Source organism: Diabrotica undecimpunctata, chromosome 7 (assembly GCF_040954645.1).
Source record: "Diabrotica undecimpunctata isolate CICGRU chromosome 7, icDiaUnde3, whole genome shotgun sequence".
Lineage (NCBI taxonomy): Eukaryota > Metazoa > Arthropoda > Insecta > Coleoptera > Chrysomelidae > Diabrotica > Diabrotica undecimpunctata.
The window spans coordinates 65,518,927-65,544,030 of record NC_092809.1 but is presented as its reverse complement, the minus strand read 5'-3'; the positions used below and the strand labels follow the sequence as shown (position 1 = coordinate 65,544,030).

At 31.9% G+C, this 25,104-nt stretch overlaps 1 protein-coding gene across 1 annotated transcript in view; it reads right to left on the bottom strand.

Annotated features, from left to right (window-relative positions):
* Positions 1-1,037: 1,037 nt before the first annotated feature.
* The window catches only part of LOC140445459 (microfibril-associated glycoprotein 4-like), a 30,555-nt gene continuing 6,488 nt past the window's right edge, over positions 1,038-25,104 (bottom strand). Inside the window, exons 2-6 of the mRNA XM_072537488.1 lie at positions 20,573-20,702; positions 15,790-16,005; positions 15,479-15,700; positions 7,780-8,010; positions 1,038-1,286 (exon numbers count right to left, since the gene is read on the bottom strand). Of these exons, the coding sequence (XP_072393589.1) occupies positions 1,117-1,286; positions 7,780-8,010; positions 15,479-15,700; positions 15,790-16,005; positions 20,573-20,702 (969 nt within the window). The 3' untranslated portion in view covers positions 1,038-1,116. The remainder of the gene's footprint in view (positions 1,287-7,779; positions 8,011-15,478; positions 15,701-15,789; positions 16,006-20,572; positions 20,703-25,104) is intronic.

Genomic DNA, 25,104 nt, shown 5'->3' with positions numbered 1-25,104 from the left:
TCATTGAGACACTGTACACTTCGGCACTGCAGACTGTTCATATTACGAGACATCCTGAAAAATATGAAGTTTTTCGTATGATCATGTAGGGAAAGATGCAAGGTAAACTTTGTCCTGGTAGAAGAAAAACATCATGGTTGAAAAATCTAAGATAAAAATACGGAAAATCGACTATATCATTATTTAGAGCTGCTGTCAATAAAGCCACAATAGCGAATATGGCAGCCAACATGATATCCAACGATCGATAACAGGCATGGAACTAGAAGAATCTATTATCTCTCCCAAATTTTTATAGAATTTTTACTAGATATAAGTAAAACCTTTTTGTTTTAAGATAATAAATCATTTTCATCATCAGTGGCGTTACAGCTCTTTATGAGCCAAAGCCTTCTTCAGAACAATCCTCCATTCGCCCCTGTCTCTGGCAACTCTTCTCCATGCTCTAATTCCGATAGACTTCAAATCATTTTCTATGTTGTCTTGGTACCTAAGTCTCGGTCTTCCTCTTCTTCGTTGTCCGATTGGCCCTCTTCGGTCAAAAACTTTTCTGACTATGGCATCTTCCTCTCGTCTGATTACATGATCTATCCATCTGAGGCGTGCTACCTTAATGAATTTTACAACGTCAGGTTCTCCAAATCTTCTATACAACTCAAAATTGTAACACCTGCGCCACAAACCTTGTTCTTTTATGCCTCCATATATTCGTCTTAGTATTTTTCGCTCAAAACGTTTGAGCAATTCTTGGTCGTTCTGTGTTAGTGTCCAAGTTTCTAAACCATATGTTAGCACTGGTCTTATTAGTGTTTTGTATACAGTCAGTTTAATTTTTCTAGGTATTTTTGAGGCCATATATCTTCTTAATCCATAGTAACACTTATTGGCAAGCACTATGCTTCTTTTTATTTCTTCACTGACGTTGTTATCTTTGGTTAACAGCGACCCTAAGTATATGAAGGTGTCAACACCTTCCAGTTCTAGGTCATCAATTATTATTCGTAATAATTCATTTTAGCTAAAATAAAATACAAAAAAAATGCACAAAAATTATATTAAAATATTCTTATACAAAAACATTTTTATTAATACACGTAAAACTTTATTAATAACTATTTACTCTCCAACTGGCCTGATCATCATTCTGGAACCAGCCAAATTTACATGTGCGTCTTTCAGAGGATGCCAGTTAAGACCATGTGCTGTATATGCAGCAGGAAGCACTACTGTCATATATTTTCCATTAAGGTTACTGGTATGGCAAGCTACATACCACCAAGCACCCTCTACGACAAAGAAAAATGAAATATAAAAAATCAAAAACACGCTTGAAACATATATTTATAGTACATGTTCACACTATTCTCCTTTCGATATTTCTTCTACTAGTCTGCTCCACTTTTCCCCATTTACTGATTTCTTTCTATTTTTTAGACATACTATTTTAGTGTTTGTGTTTTTTGTTAGTCTCTTTTTAATAGATCGTAACTGATTTAAACAACTTGGTTTCGAAATAATCAAATAGTATAAATATTGTTCAACGAGCATTTGTAATGATGGGGGTTACTCACGATGATGAAGGTTACGACACGAGCTAAAGGCGACTGTTGTAATTTATTAAAGTAAATAAGAGCCATTACATGCGCAATATGAATGAGTCAGGTAAAATTAAATGAAGAGCGTTATTACAAAACTTACTCCAGACAGAAACAGAAGTCCAAAGAATCAAAAATTCTAATTTTAACTGCATCGTATAACCAAGAATCAATATAACGATATAATCATTCATGTTTTACAAAATATGGTCAAGTCCTAGTCAAAATTAATGCATACTTTTAAGTTTGTTTCCAAAATGAACTTAAGTCCAAAATAAATTTATTCCAAAATTTACTAAGTCCTCTGGGCATGCGCTATTATTACAACTGCGCGCAATTGCAAGAACTAACAGCTGTGACAAGCATTGATGTTAGTAACACAATCTCAACCGAACTGAAATTGCATAAGCTACGAGTTTTATACTTGAAAAAGTTTTATCAACTCCTAAAAAAAAAGAGACCAGCGAAGTGGTTGAAGTTTGTTTTGATATGCAACAAAACCAACCTTTACCAAAACTAAGCATTTGTGATGTTTATTATATGCGGCAGTTGTGGTTATATAATCTTACTTTTGTAATACTAGAAACAAATCAGAACAAGGAAAATTGTTTTGCTTACATTTTGACTGAAAACGGAAGTGGTAAAGGGTCAAATGAAGTAAGTTCCGCACTAATGCATTTTCTTCATTCATTAGAAGCAAAGTACCTTTCTTTAAACCCAGATGAAAGACCTCAATTCTTAAAACTATATTCTGATTCTTGTCCTGGTCAAAATAAAAATTCTGCAGTTATATTTATGCTATTATTTTATGTACAAAATAGCATATTTAAGGAAATTTAGCACATATTTCCAATAAGAGGCCATAGTTTTATGCCGGCTGATCCCGTCTTTGGACGATCTGAAAAAAATAATAAGGAAACAAGAACAAATTTTGAGTCCTCAAGGTTATTACAATATTTTTGATAAAAATTGCAAAGTGCTGCAAAATGGTCAACAATGGGTTATTAAAGACTACTACACAGCTTTGGCTTGCAAAATGAAAGTTTGCGTTTAAGTTAACTGAGCAACGAATCTTTACTTATTACAATGAAAAGAAAACAGTTTCTGTGTAAAACACTTACACCGGCAATGCATGTTCACACAGAGTGTTAAAAAGTAACAGTGTTAATATTTCACTTACTTTAGAAACAGCCACATTGTTACCAGCTGTCAATCAAGCTCAAACAAAATTAGTGCTGTCAAAAAGGCAAATGTCAGATATCTTTAAAATTTGTCAAGTTAACCGATGAGGAAAAGATGTTCTACAAACGTGCACTGCAGAATGTTGGCAATGTCAATGAAGACGTTGCGGAAGAAGTCGTGAACAATGAGGAAGTATTTCTTTAGTGTAGTTCATAGTGTATTCGTTTTTTGTTGTTTTAGTTAACTAAATCTCAATTTTTCAAATGTACCTTAAGTCCATAGACTTAGTTTAACTTTGGAATGTTATGTATTTTTTTTTATTTTATTGTAAAGACAAAAACAAATAAAACCTAAATTTAATTAAAAGTGGTTAATAAGAAGGTTAAATAGCAGCAGAAATTCGATCGTACTAAAAAAATCACAAATTTGGACTTGGTTTGTTTTGGAATAACGCTTTTCAAATTATGAGAAGAATTTTACATCAAGTAACAAAAAAAAACAAAATTTGTTTAATCTATCAATGTTTTGTATTTTGAGAACCATTTCCGAACTGGAAATAGAAACATAAAAAATAGACTTATTTTAAACTTAAATTGTGGCTGATTCCCATTAAAAGTAGTAATTGCATTAACCCAGTAGCGCCGAGCGTTGCTTTTAAGCAACCGCAAACATGCCTGTATGCGCCTGTATGCCTTATGCCCAACCATAATCGCCCACACTCAGTTATTCGTATTTATTTGCGGTGCTAAAAACTGTTACTTTGGTGCATTTAAAGTATAGTATAATATTAGAACTTGAGTATAATGGACTTTAAATTTGAGTAAATAACATAATTTCGATATAAATGAAACTTATTATTTATATATGTTAAATTTTGTGTTGATTATACTTCTAACAAAACATATTTTAAATTATTTATATGAGTGATAAATAACTACCTGTCAGTACTTGTTGCACCCCAGCCGTTGCCCTAAAAAAACGCTAGACGCTTGTACTACCTATATTTTAAATTTTATTATATTTGTTCTAGATAGGGCTTTTTGCTTGCTCAAGCCCTTGATACAATTTATAATCATGAACTAGATGGCGATATTTTTGTAGAACCTCCAGATACAAATGTAGACATTGACGAGGATTCAGATGAAGGAGGGTATGTAGTGATATAGTAATCAAATCTTTTATAATAAAAATGTATGGCCATAGTAATGAAATGTTAATACCATTTTTAGGCTGGTAGATAACGTTTCATTCCGTCAATTACGTGCCGGAGCAGAAATACGACTACCAAACAATAAAATAATTGGTTTGAACAAATATTCTATACAGAATGAAGACATCTCAGGCCATAATTTTGAATCTGAAGTGGATTTCAGATAGACTTCTTGGGCCTCGAAATCAACCCCAATGGCTAAAGGGAGCAGACTTTGACAAAAGACGTGCATCGACATTTCCAAAACTCGACAATTCTAAATATGAAAAAATGTCTTCAACAAAAATGTTTTTGAACAATTTGTAAATTATGTATTTATCCAACATTTAGTGGTCGAAAGTCACTATGTCTTACAAGCTTACAAGCTTACAAAAAGTTTTGTTGAAAATTTTGTACCGGAAGAACATTTATCTGACGATGAAAGTATGATAAAATATTTTGGCATACATAGCTGCAAGCAGTTTACCAGAGGAATGCAAATTAGATTTGGATACAAAATATGGTGGGTCAACAGAAAAAATGAGTATTTAGTAAACTTTGACTGATACCAAGAAAAAAATCCAAAATCCAATAATGACTATGAAAAACTGTTTGGTAAAGCTGCTATTCCTTTGTTATTAGTTATTACTAATAGATGATCTGCCAGCCGAGAAAAGCAATCTAAGGTACAAGATTTATATGGATAATTTCTTTTCTGGAACGGCTTTATTTTCATTTTTAAAATTTCCTGGTAATAACTCCAATGGAACCACTCGCGAAAATCAAGTTCTTCGAGCAATTGAACGAAATTATGGACAATTATATGTCCGGTGAATGGATAATGCAGTAGGAATAATGATTTCATCATCCTGTGATACTCAAGAAGTACGTCAAGTAAGAAGATTTTCTCAGAAACTCAAACGAAATTTTTTTGTAGACCGAAATTGATCGCCAAGTATAACACATTTATGGGAGGAACTGATCAAATGGATCAGAATGTAAGTTGCTACCGGATCAGTATTCGTGGCAAAAAATGGTATTGGCTAACTTTTACATGGATGCTCGAGGTTCCATTAAAAAATAGTTTGATATTGTATAATAAAACTGGCAGAGAAAATGTATCGCAATTAAATTTTACAAGAAGATTGTAAGCACATATTTAGCGAAGTATAGTGTACTATAGCAAAGGAAACGAAAGACCGTCGGCTTCATTGACAGCATCTGTCGATAGCCGCGTATAGGATGACATTCGTTTTGACACCATCAATCATTTGATGCAGTATATTCCAGATATGAAAAAGAGGACATTTGCGTCTAAAACATGCAAATCTATCGTTAGAACAATGTGATTAAAACGTGATATTGGACTATGCACTTCTTGTTTTATACCGTTTCATTTTCGATAGTGTAAATTTTTATAATTAATCACACCGAATTACATTTTTTTATGAATAAATCTCTATTTTTGTTTTATTGCCTACTTTACTGTATCTCAAATGCTTACATTTTTGGTGTATTATTTTTAATAAAAACTAGGTAGTGTAAGCTCCTAGCGTTGCTTTAAGGCAACACTTACTATCTTAGAAATAAAATATCTCAGAAAAAATATTTTATAAATTATTTTATTATTTAAACATAGTCCATTAATAATATTGCAAAAATTATACAAAATCAATAATTTATTAATCTCGGAGCTAATGGGTTAAGATACCACAAGAAAATGGCTTCAGAACAATATCTCGAAACTCCTTATCTGCTCTTGTAAGAAGTTCTCTTCTCTCAAGGATCTTATGATTACTACTAACTACAAATTTTTGGTACCATTAGCCAGTATTGACAAAAATTTAAGCTTCTTTAATTGCAAGGCATTTTAAAAATATAGAGTTTTATTCTTTGGAAACTTGTTTAATTTTTTTTAATAAGCTACTGGTTTCATTTCTCCATCTCTTTCTTTTTGATTCAGAACTGCACCAATTTCGATAATACTAGCATCTGTATATATAGTTGTAGGAGCATTTGGATCAAACATAGCTAGAATAGGTTCCGAGCAGAAGATATTCTTTATCATACCAAAAGCTGTTTGAAAACTTAAAGACCAGCTTAAATTTTATTTGATAACTATTTTAAGTAAATTATTAAATGGCTCTAATAACTTTTTTTTATGTTTGTGGTAAAAATTTACTTTTTCCAAAAACTATCGTGTTTTTTTCTGCTCGGGTCTGGTGCTTTAAAATCTCTAGTTGGTATTAAATTGTCATATACTGGACGGAATTGAATTGTTTCCCATAATATGTCCCAAATATTTAATCTCTTCTCTCGCAAAATTACGTTTTAAAAGTTGTAGCTTAAATCCCTCTTCAAGAATTGCTTCCATGAGTCTTTCTATATGATCTAAGTGTTCTTCAAATGATAATGAAAATAATATTAAACTGTCATCTATGTAGTTTGTTAGAATGTTTTAAGTCCAGATGTTTTCCATTGCCAATGACCATGAATAACCAGAATTAGTTGTTTTAGCTAAAATCCCGTCAACTAACGAAACAGTTTACTGTTCAGGAATAATTAATTTGTTTAATTCACAAAAATCAATACACAATCTGGTTTTAGATCATTCATCTTTTTTAAGAACCAATGTAACCGGGGCTACAAATGGAGAATATGATTCATCTATTATATTTACTTTTAACAATTGTCCTATATGAAATTCTATTTCTTTTTGGTCCTCTATTGAACATCTATAAGGCTTCTTTGTAACAACTTTATGTTCTAATAAAAATTTAATTTGTGCTTCATAATTTTTAACTTGTCCAAAATCAAATTTATGTTTCGAAGCTAATAATGATTTTGCTCTTATAAGCTTCATGAGAATTCCCTGTAATAGTATTTTGTAATATTAATACACAGCATTATTAATTTTTTTAATGTTTTTATCCGTATTTGCATTTAATTTTTCATAAAATTCCAAATCAAAATCCTGTTTCATTTGAAAATTCAAAATAGAATCTATTCCAAGTAGTATCATACTCGAAATATTTATCATTAACTACGAAAAGAATAATATTTTTCTCAATTTTATTAATTTTTTTTTAATTTTCAGTTTTCTGTCCGTATGTAAGTGTTGGCCTATGTATTGTTTTATATATTAGGTATCATCTTCGTTTTCTTTGATACTTTTTATTGTTTGTTGAGAAATCCTCTACTTAGGTCTGGAATAGTTTTGTACTGTACTCTCCTAGTACTGTACTCTACTGTACTCTCTAGTCTGTTGTTGTTGTTTTCTATTTGGTCTGTTTTTCTCCATGGATTCGAAACGTGGATTCTAAAGTAAGAGTCTAAATAAGGCATATTTGGTACTTGAATGTATCGAAGAATAATGAAAATTCATTGGACTACACAAAAAAAATGAAGAAGTTTTAAGTGGACTAAATCTAGAATATCAATTATCGAAAATGACTAAAATAACAAAAATTAGTTATTTGGGTCATATGATATGTAAGGAAAATTACTGCATTCGTCAGTTGACTGCAATGACGAAAATAGAAAGTTAATAAGGTATTGAAAGATAATAACTATCCTGGACACATAATATTAGAAACTGGACAGCTAGACCTTGAAAATCATGCGTACAACTGAAGATAAAGAAATGTTTGCTTTCTTCACCGCTAATAAAAAGCTGTTATAAAAATACTTTTTTAACCAAAATCTACTTGGTAACTAAACGTTCAATATTCCTTACATAAATATTTTCTTACCCTACTATAATTACCAATAAATTTCGATTTTGCTATTTAGTAAGAACAAAAACTCATTTACCATTAGTTTGTGCACAATTTCCAGAATGTTTATCTTGATCCACATCCAGTGTTGTAAACTTGGCATTGATATGAGCTGCTAAGCCATCCCCTGCATTGCCTGAGTATCCTGTAAGTTCTTTTAGCGGATAGCCGTCCTTTTCGCAGCCAACTGAGAACGTGGAATATTGTGCATAACTAATATTTTTGTCCGTGTCTATTAGCTCTATGAGAAGTTCGTTTCTCTCGAATGCTACAAATTTAAATGTTTCGAATATTATACATTTTAGATAAAGTTAATTACATTAAATTATACGTCCTTATGCAGAGGTGCAATGATGTCAACTCTGACGTATTTGATGGAGACAACATGATATTATGCTCAGAACCATCTTAAAAGAAGTGGACTTAATGGTAGAGACTTGAGAATCATAATATAGGTATAATTTATAATACGGTGTTATTTAACAATGTACTCTAGACATATCTTCCATCAAGCACTGGAAGAACTACCGAAAGGCGTATTAGTCAACAAAGTGCGTCTAAATAATATTAGATGCCCACGACGCAGTAGGTTTTGCAGACAGCTTAGACTTAGATGTTTTGCAAAAAAAAAATGTCGCCCATATCAAATATAAGTGAAGTACATTTTTTTATTAAATTTGCAATTTTACAATCTGCTATTGAAAGCTATTGGTAAATGTGAATATTGTACATACATGAGAGGAGAAATTATCTACTGATAATACTCTCAATACTAACACTAACAAATTAAATTATTGTTAAATTCAATTTAAAAGCAATATTAAAATTAAAATTAAAATTAAATCTGAAATTAAAGAATAAAGTATGTTGCCCAGTGTCTTTTCAATCTTCGTCTGACTTCTGGTTGGAGGTGTAGTTGACTTGCATACGTATATATATATATATATATATATATATATATATATATATATATATATACACAAGAAGTTTATTATTTGTAAATAGTTGCGATTTTCGGCCTATTAGCCAATTTATTTGACGTTGATATGGGTTTTTTTGACAAGTTGTGTACTTTTTAAGTGAGCTTTTGGTCAGATGTTATTCCCAAGTATTTGACTTCTGTTTTTACTGGTAGTAGAATATCGTTCAGTGTGATTCTCGGGCATATGGCGCTTCTGTTCGTGAATGTAATTTGATTAGACTTGGTGTGATTTACTTTGATTTTCCATCTATTCATCTAGTCTTGTATCAGATTCTATTCATTCTATTTATTTAGATGCTTCCATCGGCTGTTCAATAAAGGTGGTATGTGCTGTGTAGGCCTAAATTTTCAGCTGTTATGATTCCTCTTCATAATCTTCATAAGGGGAACAAATGGAGTACCAAAAGGTTCAGTACTGGGTCCTTTGCTTTTCCTAATCTTTATAAATCACATCACTAACTTAAAAATCGATGGAAACATTTTTCTTTTTACCTGACAATACCAGTATTACCTAGAGAAACTCTTCATGCACTTATAACTTCTGATCTACTTAAAATAAGAAACTGATCTGACTCTAATTTACTCTCTATAAACGTGTATAATACAGTGGCATTATCCTATAAAGTAGCTCTTGAAGCCTTGCTTTTTAATAACAGTCAGATCAGTATCGTTGAATTTGTAAATTTTTTTGGGATTTTCATATCGATTCCTCGATTCATATCGAAGTAAGAAACTAACCTCAGCCTGTCATGCAATACGATCTGTTGTAAAGGAAATTAATTAAGCATATTAAATACTTTTTAAAATTAAAATACTTTTAAAAAATAACATACTTTTCTTTGTTTGAGTCTCATCTTCGATATGAGTTTCCTCTATGGGGTTCTAGTACAGCTGCCAAATCTGCTGTTATTTTTAAATTATTACAAAAAAGAACAATACGTTATGTTTTTGGCCTCAGTAGAATAACACATTATAGAAGCTCCTTCAAAAATCACAGAATTATAACTTTTCCCTCTCGATATATTTTAGACAGCTACATGTTTCTCAAGCAAGACATAATCATGACTACTTCACCATAATATTGCCCCCACTGTTAGTATGCCTAGTACCCATATTTCAAGTCATATTATAAATCCAGTATTTATCATTTATATTTCTAATCTTATTCTTATTACTACTTAAAATAAACACTTATTCTCATTGTTTGGCTATTTAAAACTTCTTCTTTCTCTAATCGTTGCATGGCCTCTCCTTGGTTTCTTTTATGCGGCTTTAGTAGTTTTTTGAACTCGCTATTTTCACTAATTTTTCCTATTTTTGGCACCAATTCCATTCCTTGTTATCTACTGTGACTTTATTGTATCCTATTTTGACCATTTTTCCATGCGTCCATTTTAGGAAGATGCTACTTTAAACATCAGATTAAATATGTGGTTTTTACATGAAGGTGTTCCACCTCATTATCCCACGAAGTGCAAAATTATTTAAATACTGTTTTTCCTCACCGATGGATTGTCCGAGGCAGTGAACATCCGTAGCCTCCCGAAGCTGCTTAATCCCTTAGACTCTTCATTTGGGGATATATGAAACATCTTTTTTATTCAGAACCAGTGATCAATACGCGAGATGAACTTTGGCAAAGGATAGTGGATGCTGCTAACAAAATTTAAAGATCGAATCCAATTTTCTCGTAAGAAAAAATTTTATAAAGAGATGTCAAACATGTTTGGAAATAAATAGACGACATTTTAAATATTTAATATTTATTAATATTTTATTATTTTTATTGTCTATTCGTTATTAGTTTTTTAGCTTAATATTCTGATTAAAATATCATTTTAGAATGTTAGTCTTTGTATTTCTTTTACAACTATTAATGATATAAAAAATATATTGGACTGACATAAACATGAAAACTTGCACAATTATTATGATTTCTAGGTTTTTGTTAGGTGTAACTACAATAATAGATATACAAAAAATTAAATTTTGCATCGCAGATTCAAAATTCTTTTATGTCGAAAACCGTTGAGTTTAGCGAGATAAATGGAGTATATCCTTTTTAAGTAAAAATATTATGAGAATATATAATGGCTATACACCCCAGCGTAGGGCTAAACCGCAAATGCTTGCTAGATCCTATTTCTTGGGTGAATCTTTGTTCCTTTCCTTTTCCTTTCCTTCTGTTTATGTTGTCTTCTTGACAATATGTCTTCATTTTTTCCTGTCTCTAGTTTTTCCTTTCCATTCTCTGACTCCTGCCCTTTGGAGGTCTTCTTCAACTTTTTGCAGCCACCTCTTTGATCTTGGTCTTCCTCTTCTCTTTCTTTTTCTTGGATTCCATTCCAACATTGCGTATGTCACTGCCTCATCTCCTGCTCGCCAAATGTGATCTAAACATCTAACTCTGCATTGCTTTATTTGAGTCACGATGTCTTCTTTAAGTTCTTCCTTAATCTCTGCATTTGTGTCGCTTCTATATTCATTTTGTTCTTTTCTGATTGGTCCTAATATGGTTCTTATAATCTTTCTCTGTGCTATTCTTAAATCTTCTTCATCTTTTTTTACCATCGTCATTGCTTCTCCTGCATATAATAATATTGGAGTAATTATGGTATTATAAATGTTCATCTTAGCTTTCTTGGTCAGTGTTTTGCTTTTAAGTAATCTTTTGTTTGCAAAATAAGCTTTATTCGCTGCTGATATTTTTTTGTATTTACTGCAACTCCTAGGTATTTAAAATACTATACTTTTTCAACCTCAGAACTTCCCATTTTGATTTTTTCTTTTTTTGGCTTTTTCCCTTATATTAATATTTTTGTCTTTTTTTGATTTAATCCTAGTCCCATTGCCTCCCCTTTCTCTCTTATTTTTTCTAGCAATTCTTTCATTATTTTACTATTCTTTGCAATAATAGCAATATCGTCTGCATATGCAATTATTTGACCACCTCTTGTTCTGATGTTTCCTTTATTTATATTTCTTAGTACACATTCTAATGCTAGATTAAATAGCGTTGTTGATAAGACATCTTCTTGTTTCATCCCTTTAATTATACTGAATTCTCTGCCTCTCCTCTTTGTGTCTTTATGCTTATTTTGTAGTTCTCATTGTCATTTCTATTTATTTTCTGAGTTTATAAGGAATTTTTAATTTATCAAGTGCTATCATTAATCCGTTCCTTTTCATTTAATTAAATGCCTACTTGAAGTCTATGAATAACATTTCCAATTCTAATTTAAATTCGATTACTTTTTCCATTATTTGTTTTATTGTGTGTATTGCATCTATTGTAGATCTTCCGTCTGTGAATCCACATTGGTAGTATTCCCCTGTCTTCTTTGTGATCTTTGATAACCTCCTTTTTATTATTAATGTCAATATTTTATATGTTGTATTAAGTAACGCTATTCCTCTTTTTATGTATTGTTATGATCTGCCCTACCTCCCAGTCCCCTGGCATTTTCTCTTTTTTCCGTATAATTTTCAATAGTGCCAGTATTTTTCCTCTTAGTTCCCTTCCTCCGCATTTTATTAGTTTCATATGTATTACTTCATCCAATTCCTCTAATGTTGGTTCTTTTGAAATTTTGATGTCTACTTTATCTACTTCGTCTACTTCTTTTTCGTGCACCGTTTCCGCCTCGTTATGCATTTCTTCTCCTGATGTTTCCTCCGTCAAGAGCTCTCTGTAGTAATCCCTCCATACTTGCTTGTATTCTTGATCTTCTATTATCACTGTTCCCTCTCTATTTTTTATTCCGTTTATTTTGCCTTTGTATTTTTTGTTTTGTTTTTTAATCTTTTTGTTAAATTTTTTTGTATTTCTGTTTGTTCTTTCCTACTCTATTGTCTGCATTTTCTCGTCTACCCATCTTCTTTTATTTTGCCTTATCACTTTCTTGGGATTCCTTCTTAATTTATTATATTCTTCTCTATCTTTCTCTTTATCTATTCTAAACTATTTATTTGTGGCTTGCACTTTTTTTTCTGTTATTTCTCTACATTCTTGTTTATACCATCAGTTTTTTATTTTAGACTGACTTTTACCTACTCGCATATTTGCACCTTCTTCTATTGAGTTTTTGATCGTCTCCCATTCTGTGTTTTATCTTCTGCTTTATATTTCTCTTTTATTTGAACTGTTACTACAACTTCATATTTTTTTACTTCTTTATTGCTCATTTTTCGACATTCCACTTTTTATGTTGGTTTTTCTGTTTTGTTTCAATTTTAACTTTTTGTCTTATAGTGGCTGTGACCATGTAGTGGTCTGAATCTGCACAAGCACCTCTAAATGTTCTTACATCTTTTATTAACGTATTTTTTCTATCTCCTTTTCGACCCTATCATAAAAGATTTCTTTTTCGTCTGCATTGCTTGTTTCTGTGGGAACGTATAAGTTCAAGATTGATATATTAAATGGTTTGTTATTTACTCTAACATAGGCCATCCTTTCGCATATTGGCTTAAAATTTATAATTTTCTAAAATAATAAATGTCGGTTGCGTTTCGATTTAATTTGAGTCTCTATCGATATTTAACTTTATAATTTTCTCTCTTATGTGCCTTAGTATCATGAATCCCACGCCTTTTTACCCTTGCTTCTTTTCTCCTGAATATAACATTGTAAAGTCTTGTTCATCAATCTGTCTTTGTCTCCCTCAGTGTAATTCTTGCAGAGCTGCAATATCTATTTTATACTTTTTGAGTTCTTTTCTTATTTCTAGCATTTTTCCTGGAGCTAGCATAGTTCTTATGTTCCATGTGCTTATTTTCAACTTTTATTTTTGTTTTCTTCACTATCTTTCTTTATTTCACTTTTGTTGTACCCGAGTTTATCTGCAGTTATTTGCTCTTTCTTTGCCTCGCCCGTCAACGAATAATGTATCCTCTAATCCCTTGCTAGTTTTTTTGAACCACCTTCAGGATGATCCTCCAGCTGGTTGGTGTTTCTATTCCATCTCCTTTCTAGATCATCTATTTATCAGTTTGATGACTTTAATTTGGACACATTTACCTTTCTTAATTTTATTTTTTGCTATTCTTGGTATTTCCTTCTGTATTTGTTCCTCTGTCGTTAAATCATTGTTTATATAATATATATTTTTTCTTTTTTCACTTCTTTACGTTTTTTTTTTCATAATTTTTGTTTATTCTTCTTTGTCTGTCAGTCTGACCAAACATGTTTTATCTCCTAGTTTCACCGCTTCTTCTATATTTACGGTAGTATTTAGCTCTTTTGTCATAAAATTTCCTATTACTTCTTTCAGTGTTCTTCTTATCACATTATTTTCTTTTCTTATTCTATCCAGCCTTTCAAGGCGTCCTTTTGTATGATTCAGATCCAGATTTGTTCATTTTCTTTCAGTATTTCACTATCCTCTTGTTTTAGTTCTGCTAGTTCAGTTCTGAGTTCCCTCATTTCTTCTCTGTATTGTTTTGTTCCGTTTTAACTTCTCTATTATCAGTTTTAAATTCTTGTAACTCTATTATTAAATTTTTTATTATATTTAGTATTTGATCTATTTTGTTTTCATCTCTGCTACTTTTAACAGGACTTTTTGGTACTTTTTTGTGGTACCAAATAACAGTTCCTCTTCTTCTCTATTTCTTTTCCGGTTGTCATCGGATGTATTATCCTCTGAATCCATATTTCTACTGCTACTAGTCGCCATAGAGCCAACCTCCCCACTCAACGCGTCGAAAGGAGATGGTTTTTTTAAGCAGTAGCTTGTAGTAATTGATTTTCACGTTTTCTTCCTGGATAAATTAATTTTCAATTATTAAAATAATTGTCAGTTACTTTGGAACTGTCGTATGTAGCAAAGTCCACCTCTAGCTTTTGAAACTAATATACAATGCTAATATATTAGCGTTAATTACCTGGGCCGGTTTTGTTGTTAATTTTTTGTGTTGAAAGTAAATAAAATTTCCTTCGCCTTCCTAAATTTATTGAGGTTATGCACTTACCTCTCTTCCAATGTCTTTTCTATAATTACCATTAACACTTATTATTCTATTACACACTGCACGCAAAACCAGCAAAATTATCGACTCATTATAACCAAAAATTGAAATTATTATGGAGCAGAATTTACACACGTATATTCCTTACACTAGAGAGTGTTAGACAATGGTGTTAGTATCTTATTCTCATTATGAGAATAAAAGTTTAAATTATAAAAGTCTGTAGAGTAAGGGGTAAAAAAATTGGGTAATACATAATATTTGGTGGGAATTTAGATTTCTCGTCCTAAAAAAAAACAAACATACTTAATTTCGTGTTGTTATCCCATGCCTATCAGAAAATATTCAAAAATAAATAAAATAAAAGTTTAAGTTTCACATCCTGTATTTCGGTTATTATCAACTTTCGTACAAAAGCTAAGTTAGATTAAATGGATCTCTTTAACCTAACGAATCTAATATTAAACCATGGTCCATTCGTTACCAAACACTCTGTATATAAGCAAAGATATAAATAAATCTCGACTGTACAAGTTCATGCCAGCGGCGTACCTCCTTCTTTTATTATACAAACACTTTTAATAATTTATTATAATTTAGTGTAAGAGAGCATACAGGAAAGAACCCAAAGTAATTTTGTTATGAATGTGTTCAAAAGAGAAAGATATGTAGAAAGAAAATAATGCCATCATACAGTAACATAGTTGATAAATTTCATATGCAGTTGATCTTATATTAAGCTTTAATATAGTTACATATAAATCTATAAATAATATTATATTACCAGTCATGTGATAAATGTTTTCAAGTCCAAGCCAAAATTCACCCATTAGATCACCAAAACCGAATTTGTAGTCTCTCCATGGTAGATAAAAGTCCTGTGATCCGTCAAATCTCTTTTGAATATGAGTCCAGCCACCACCCTTAGTCTGCATATCACATAGTACAGCGATTGGTTTATTACTGGTACGTGGTTTTATTTGGTATACACCAGATTTATTGTTTCCTAAATATAGCAAATAATATCTTGACAAAAACCACTAAAATTATGTATTTTACGGGAAAAATAAATTAAATATAAAAAAATTGCCTCACCAGCTTCTAGGATTTCTCTGCAACTTCTTGGTTGATTATTTGCTAAACTTTGCGCATCTGGATTCAAGCGACAAAATGGTGTTTGACTTCTACCTACCAAATACTTACATTGCTCAAACACATTTAAAATGGTTTTTTCATATTCTTGAATCCCATTTTGCCTATCTATCCCAAATGATAACTTTAAGGGAACTTGCAAATATTCTTCTCTTGTTCCTAAAATAATTTCATTACTGTTTTTGGAAAAAATAACATCACGGGAAATATGACCGACCAAAAAATTTAAAATTATGCTTTTAGTGTATTTGATTTAGAAAATTTACATTTTTATATAAGTATTTTGAAAAGTCAACAATTTAAATGAATGCATAACTGTCAAAGTTAATTACGGATTTAAAAGTTTTCCGTGAATTTTTGTGATTTAAGAAGTCGTAAAAGAGTACAGTCCTATTAACCCTCTATAACCCCCTTAATAAACACACACCTGTCATCTAAAAAACTTTGTTAGTTATCACCATATCAGAACTGCAGACCGACGCCCTAGCGGAGGAACATCAATTTTCGTATCAACTAAAATTTTTCACCGTAAACTTCACCCAAAACACTGGATTAGAAGCTGTTGCTATAACAGCATGGTGTCCAAAATAAATCACAATATGTAGCTTATATATCCACCTTAATTATACATTAAAAAGAACTGAATTAGAAAAACTAATATCTCAAATTTCTGGCCCATTTATTATGTTTGGAGGTTTTAATGCATACAACACTATGTGGGTCTCCAAAAATACATGGTAGAGGTAACATAATCCAAAATGTCAATAACAATACTGATATGATCTTATTAAATGTAGGAAATAGTACATATTTTCATATTCATTCAGGAAGCTTCTCATCAATCGACTTAGGCTTATATGAACCCAAAATACACCCGTTACTAACTTGGCATACTCTAGATAGCTTATTCGATAGCAATCATATTTTCATTAATATTATTACTAACAATGCAGTCAAATCGGAATATACAAAAACGAGATGGAAACTCTCAGATGCTAACTGGAAACTCTGAAAACTAACAGCTAAATGCTTAAAATAAGCACAGATGTACTCAAATATCAAAATAACATAGACGAAGACATAAAACAACTAAACCATTGCATAGTTTCATCCGCAGAGGAGTGTATCGGCAAATACAAAATTAACCCAATAAAAAACACGTTTCCTGGTGGAACGACTCATACAAAACAGCAATTCAAGAAAGCAAAAAAGCTTTAAACAGATTCAGAAAATCTCGCACTCTAGCTGATTTAATACATTTGAAAAGGCTCAGAGCAAAAACAAAACGCATAATAAAGAACAGTAAACAAAATTTATGGAATCATTTTACCAGCTCTATTACCAAAGATACCCCACCGACTCAAATATGGTCAAAAATTAAGAGAATGAAAGGACATTACACATCATACAAAATTCCAGTACTCACCATTCCGGACAAAATAATTACAGATGACCAACAAATGAGTGATATGCTTTACCAACACTTTCTCAATAAATCCAATAATCCTACTTATCCACTCAAGACAAAATTATTTATTTGCCAACCTCACGACAATGCTTCCCTAATTATAGAGTAACAAAAGTGGTAGAATTAAACGGACATTTGATCAACAAATTAGGATGGCGATCTTGCTACCATTTAGAGCGTACTAAGTCATGTAATTATTTCCAACTGACGTGAAAAATAAGAACACAAGCAGTTTAAACAATACGTAGCTCAATAATTGAATGTTACTACAACTAAGTTAATATCTAGCCAAAGTTTTAGCGCAAGTTATTTTATTGAAACCGCCGATCACTGTCCACCTTACACTAGCGACACACTACATGAGCACTAATACAGATTAAAATGTTACTAATAATTATCACTTCAACTATGGATGTTTTCTTCAATATTAATATACTTGATTAAGAATGAGTGCTTAGCTTTTAACTGTAAACTGTGTGTTTAACAATAACTAGATATACTCAATATGCGAGAGTCTAAACAATTAAACCAGAAATGCGTCAAATTTGATAGAATGCAAAACTAACACTAACTAATATGCGAGAGTTAAACCTCTAACAGGAAAGAAGGAACTAAGGAGGAATAAAAGTCAATGGAAAAATCGTGAACAATATCAGGTATGCCGATGATACATGACTGATTGCTGGCAGTGAAGAAGAACTACAAATTCTGTTAACCAAAGTAGTGTGAGAAGGAGAACTATACGGCCCTAAAGTGAATGTAAAAAAACCAAAACAATGGTAATTTCCAAAAAACACACACCAGTTATAAACATACTAGTCAACAACAATCTAGTTGAACAAGTGAAAAAATTTAAGTATCTAGGCTGTTGGATACATAAAACCTTAGACCAAGAACAAGAGGTTAAATGTAGAATAGAACAGGAAAGAAACACCTTCTTAAAGATGCGACAGTTACTCACTACCCGTAATCTTGATTTGTGACTATTATACCGCATGATAAAGTGACGAAGTCGGCTGGTTACGACGTTTAAAGAGCTTTGAGATGTGGGTTAAACTTCGATATTTCTATACAGGGGTAGGTAAAACCCTCCTTTTGAATTCTTTTTAACGGGAAAATATTGGGAATTGGTCAAAAAAAGTTAATCTGTGGGTAAAAATATCTTTTGAATACATTTTCGGCTCCCATAAGAATTAGCTAGAGAATTTACCTCGGTAGATTTTAAGACATGTAAGGTAATTGCTACCAATGGCGTAACAACACTTGGATACATCTTTTACAGAAATTTATCTAAAAACGTTAAAAATTTTTTTTATTTAAATATCAATTATTGCTACATTATAAACCAACTCTACTCAAATAAAAAATAAAATAAACCACACCTTAAACCTTAAATTACGTCAAAAACTTATCAAATGCCATATTTGGTCAGTATTGTTACATAACACCGAAATCTGGACTCTAAAGACTAACACAAATAATTTCCTGGGGGCGTTTGAGATATAGTTGCATAGAAGAATGCACCGAAAATTCTAAACAGTAGTGCAGATCAAACAAGCAGTGGTAAATAAACAATTCGTAAGTTATTGAAAACTATTAAAATAAGAAAAAATTCATTTCCAGGGCATGTTCTTAGATAATACAGGTACAGAATTCTTCAGCCTACCATGAAATATAAAATATAGAGTCGCAGAGGAATTGAGGACCATAAACAACTTGCTAATGTAATTGTCAACGTGAAGAATACCTGAAACGGCATTCATATTTCAACGAGTTATCCCAGATTAAAAAAAAAAGACTTCTAGTTGCAAGGGAAGCCGAGATAGTGTAAATTTTTTCTACGAGTTTCAATTTGATAGTACCTTCGTTTCGAAGGGCTCTAAGATTCGAAAAATTTGATGAATTTTATAGCTATAAATTTCAGTTCAAAGTTTAGATCTTTATTCAAAATTTGTGCAAATTTTACTTCCTAATGTTTATAAACAATGGATATATGATTTTTAAAAAAATAACCCCTAACTTCGTTTCCATTGGTCATAGGTTTTCTTTAATGTGGGGTTTTTTACCAGCTATCCAATTGTTGGACGTACAAGTACTCTAGCTTGAAAAATATAGAAGTTATTACAATTGTTTATTAGTAAAAAACATACCCCTTTTTTTAAAGTTTATTTTGTAAATAATTTCGATGAAAACGCAATATGCATTAAACTTCTGAGATAGTTTAAGTCTTAAAGAACCCTATGAAATTGGCTAAATGTGTCTAGCATCATTAATAGAGCAAGTTCAATAGTTTAAATAGGTAGCATTGGGGATAAATAAATTAAATAACTTTAAATTTATTTATTTCGTTAAAAAAAATTAATAAAATTTATAAATTAGTGCAAAAAAACTGCTTTTTTGCAAATATCTATGGAAATTATTTATCAATTTTAATTTGAAAAACGGGAAAATAAAGATATTCTTGATATAAAAAAAATAGTATAAATATTGTTTATGTAAGATATAAGGGAAAAAACTTAGACATAAAATCAAATTGTGACCATAAATTATTGTTAACAAAATATGCAAGGTAAAAATACGAGTACTTTTTTATCTATTCGTTATCTAGCAACCCTCACCTATGTCTTAAAAGCTTCAAATATCTGCAAAAAATTTTGCAGTGAAATCGATGATTTTTGCATAACCAGACTGGGCTATAACGCATGTCTGTAACATTAGAAAACCCACGAAAAAATTTTAAATTTGAATTTTACGTGTTTGGAGTTTTAGAGTTTTAGAGACATTTAATTTTAGAGAAACGTGCAATACTCTATACACTTCTTAGAAGCACACGCTACAATAAACTATAAGCATGTTACTTGAGGTAATAAAACTCGTTTTCTTGAACAGGCCTCGAGACCATATGTGTTCTTAATTATAAAAAAAATCTTGTATAGGTATATTACTTCGCTAGTTTTCATTAAATTTCCATAATTCGCTTAAACTACTGCCTACTAGAGGTAGTAGTTTAATCGGATAGTAAATAATTTTTTTTTTGGTCAGGTAAGTCTTATACTAAGTTAAAATGCATGGATAGTTTAAAAAAATAACTATTTTTGGATATCATTACATGAATATTATATCTCTAATATATTTTAGGTATGCACCATGCTCTACCATTTTACCTTAGATGAGATGCAGTAGTATAACATTTTGTGTTTGTCTTTAAAAAAAAATAAACTTATACACGGTTTTTTTAAAATCAAACAAAATTTTTACCTAAATCGATGTCTTCAGTTTGAGGATAAAGAAATCTTCTTAGATCATTCCTCAAAGAACTGGTTCTACTTTCCAACTTAACGTCCAATAGTTTTGTGAACCTTACATCAACGGGAGCAGCAGCAGACAACTAAAAAATAGTAAATTTCTACAATCTAATACGAGTATATACAATGTAATACGTGGTATTTTTGGCACACACAGTCGAACCTGCTGGAATAGCCTGCGCGGCAAGCAAGAAAATTCCTGTAACCAGGATATTCTAATAACCAGTCATTGGTGGCAAGTAGAAATAAGTGAACCGAATATACTCGTACGTTATAATATCTATTACATATAGTACGTCCACTCTATCTTTCCCGTGCGTCATGATTCATTTTAAATAAGTTAAATCAAAATATTAAATGAACCGTACGTCGATGTGTAGTTAATTATCATTGATACCTACTTTTTTTTTTTTTTTATTAACAAAATCGCATCAGCCAAATTGGCTATTAGCGAAACAATGATAGTGAACAATAATTTGTATTACATTTATAATGTTAGTTTAGATAGCATTTAAAATGTTAATTGTGCTTAAGAAACTTTTTATGTTTGAAATATTGTACTGTAGACCTAAAATATCACTAAGTTTGTTTGGTATATTGTACAACATGCGCTTTGGCGTTAGTGCTGGACATTTCTCTAATATATGTTTGGTTGTTAATTTTTCATCACAGTTGTCACATCTTGGTTCTTGTTTGTTGGAGAACACGTAGCTATTAGTTAATCGCGTATGACCCAGTCGGAGTCGCGTTAATATTACCTGGTCTCTCCGACTTGTTGGTAATGTGGGCCAGGGTTTTATCGATTTTTTAACATCGCGTAGCTTGGCCGATGACACTTTCCACTTTTCTTCCCACATATATCGCACTTTATATTTAACCGCCGCTTTCACGTCCGCACTCGTAAATGTTTTAGTACACTCCGCACTATCACTACTTGCAGCTTCTTTTGCAGCATTGTCTGCCTGTTCATTTCCTGGGATTCCAATATGGGATGGTATCCAGAATAATATAATGTTTTTTCCATTCAGTTGGGCGGTGTGGATTTCTTCTTTTATCTTGATGACTAAAGGATTACTTGGATAGACATATTGGATTGACTGTACGGAACTTAGAGAGTCTGTGAGTATAATATAATTGGTATTATTGGATGTGTTGACAGCAATGGTGGCCTGGTATAGAGCATATAGTTCAGCAGAGTAAATGGAGTACTCTGAAGGGAGTTTATATTTATTTGTCGATGTTGGGGTTATGACTGCAGCACCAGTACCTTCATTTGATTTAGATGCGTCTGTGTATATATGTGTATAATCCTTGTAGTTGTGAAGCATATCGTTGAACGCAGATTTGATTAACTGTGGGTTTGTTGAGTGTTTGTCGAAAGAAATGAGGCGGGTTAGGCACTGAGGGTTCTTTATTTGCCATGGAGGAATTGAGGACGATTGGGAGGAAAAGCATTCTGGGAACGTGTAGTTTAATTGGTTTAAATAGCTTCTAATCCTTGCGTAGAAAGGTTTGGCAGTTCTTGGCTTATTTATGAAGAGATTTGGGAATTTTTCTGTAAAACAATTGTGAATAGTAGGGTTTTTTGGGTTAGACCTGATTTTTGCGGCGTATGCTACACTTAGATAAAGTCTTCTGTCTTCTAAGGACGGTTCACCAACTTCGCAATAAATACTTTCGATTGGTGTTGTGCGAAAAGCTCCAGTTATTATACGTAAAGATAGGTTGTGAAGACTGTCAAGTTTTTTTAGCAGTGTCTTAGTGGCTGTAGAATACACAGTAGATCCATAATCTAATTTTGATCTGATTAATGTTCTGTATAACATTAAAAGTGTTTGGCGATCCGCACCCCATTCTTTATTGGCCAGAGTTTTTAGAAGATCTAATCGCTTGTGACAAGATAAGATCAAATTTGTTATATGAAGTTTCCAGCTTAGAGTTTCTTCGAATATCATGCCCAAGAATTTTATTGACGTTACACGTTTTAGGTTCTCATCACATAGTCTTAGGTTGGGGGTGTTCGTGATATTTTTCTTAGAAAACAGGATGAAACGAGTTTTTTCAGTGGAAAAACAGAAACCTGTTTTTTGTGACCAGAGTTCTAAGTGTTGTATAAAGTTCTGTGTGTGACAAAATATATTTTGTATATTTTTACCTTTGCAAAAAACTACAAGATCATCCGCGTAGACGCGTGCTTTTATAGGCGATTTTAGATTTTTGAGAATATCATTGATTGCCACTATAAAGAGCGTAGGACTTGTTTGTCCTAACTCTGAAAGCTCTATTTTGAAGAAAGTTTTTAATAAAGAAAAAACAGTGACCTTGGATGTTCCAACTATGTAATTTTTTTATTATATAATCGTGCCAGGCTGTATCGAAAGCTCTTGATATGTCAAAGAAAACCGCTAGACATTTATTTCTTAGTGCGAATGCTTCAGAAATGTCACTTTCTAAATCTATGATATTATCTATGGTTGACCTTTGCTCTCTAAAACCACTTTGTTCTGGAATAATTAAATCTTGTCTCTCCAGGTGCCATCTTAGTCTATTATTAATAATTTTTTCTAGTAACTTACACATGGCGCATGTTAAAGATATCGGTCGGTATGACTCGGAACTTGTTTTAATACTATTAGGTTTTTGTATAGGTATAACAGTGGATTCATGCCATTTTTCTGGAAATTTGTGCTGTAGCCAAATAATATTAAACATATTTAGAAGTTGTTTGTGAGCGCTATCTGGAAGGTGTTTGATAAAAATACTAGGAATATCGTCGGGACCAGCGCTAGTTTCTTTGAGATTTGATAATGCTTCTGTATACTCTAATTGAGAAATGGGTAAATTTAACGGTTCACCTGTGTTAGGTATAATGCTCATTTCCTTATTTTCTTCTTGCTGTTTGTAATTAATAAAAGATTTTTTATAATTAGTATTACTGGATCGGTTTTTGTATGTTTTAGCAAGGATTTTGACAATCTCAGTATTACTAGTAACTGCCTTTTCATTTATTTCGAGGCTTTTAATATTCTGACTGCTATTTAATCCGGATATTCTTCGGACTTTGTTCCATACTTCAGTCATGGGAGTGTTTGCATTTAACGTTGATACATATTGAGTAGATGACTGGCGTTTAGCATTTCTAATTGTCTTTTTGGCTATAGCACGTTGTTTTCTGTATTCAATTTTATTCTCAACAGTTTTGTAGCGCTTGTATTGGTTAAAAGCTCTTTTGCTAGATTCAGCCGCTGTTTTGCATTCGTGATTCCACCATGGGACAGGGTTGCGTTGTTTTATGCATGTGGTCTTTCCTATTGCTTTTTCTGCTGCTTTTGTGATAATGGTAACAAGGTTCTCTAGTGTCTCTTCTATATTTGGGGTACTTTTAAATGTGGTCATACTGCTTTCGATTAAATTGGATAAAAGATTCCAGTTAGGATTTTTTAAATTCCATTTTGGAGTAAATGTCTGTCTACCTTGGTTTTTGTTATTATGAATAAAAAGTGGATAGTGATCACTATTGTATAAAAAGTCGAGCCTATCCCAGGTGAGCTGTGGTGTCAGATCTGGTTCGCATATTGTAAGGTCTATACATGAAGATTCACCGTTCTGTATATTGAATCTAGTGGGCCTGCCGTCGTTTAAGACTGAAAGGTTGGACTGTTCAAATATCTCTTCTAGCAGTCTTCCCCTAGTATTTATAGTAGAGGATCCCCATAAAAAGTTGTGGGCATTAAAATCGCCCAAAATAAGTCTGGGTTGGGGAATTTGTTGTAACAGTTCAGTTAATGCTTCTGAGTCGACTTGCGTTGATGAAGGTAGGTATAAGTTACAAACGTGAATATTTGGACTTGAGTTAAGTTTAATGCAAATTGCTTCTAGATTAGTTTGGAGAGAAATTTCAGTGGTTTCAATTGACTTTTTTACAGAGATAGCTACTCCGCCGCTGGCTTTTTCTTGGCTAGTTCGATTTTTGCAGTAACTTTTAAATTGTTTTAAAGCTTGTATTTTTTCATTTTTGAAGTTAGTTTCCTGAAGACAAATTATGTCTGGATTGTATCTACCCAGAATTATTTGGAGCATCGGAAGATTATTGTAAAAACCGTTAATGTTCCATTGCAAAATTGAAGAAAAGCCCGTGTATAATAAATAAAAACTGAAACTTGGGATTGTTACAGAAGTTTATGACTCGATCCCTGAGATAACTCACTTTCAGTCTCTGATGTCTCACTATCCGAGTAGGTCATCTGTAAATGTATCAGTAGTTTCTTTCTTATTTTTGTACATCTAGATTTAATGGATCTTTGTTTGAAGTAAGGGTATATTGCTGTTAGCATTTTCACTAAAGCTTCTAAATCATTAGTGTAGCTTTTTATGACGCTGACTGGATCCTGTGCACCATAAACATTTTCAAATAGATCGGAAATTTGATTAAAATCAAGAATAAATGGAGGGTTTTGCTCTGAGATGAATGTTTTGGCCGGTTCC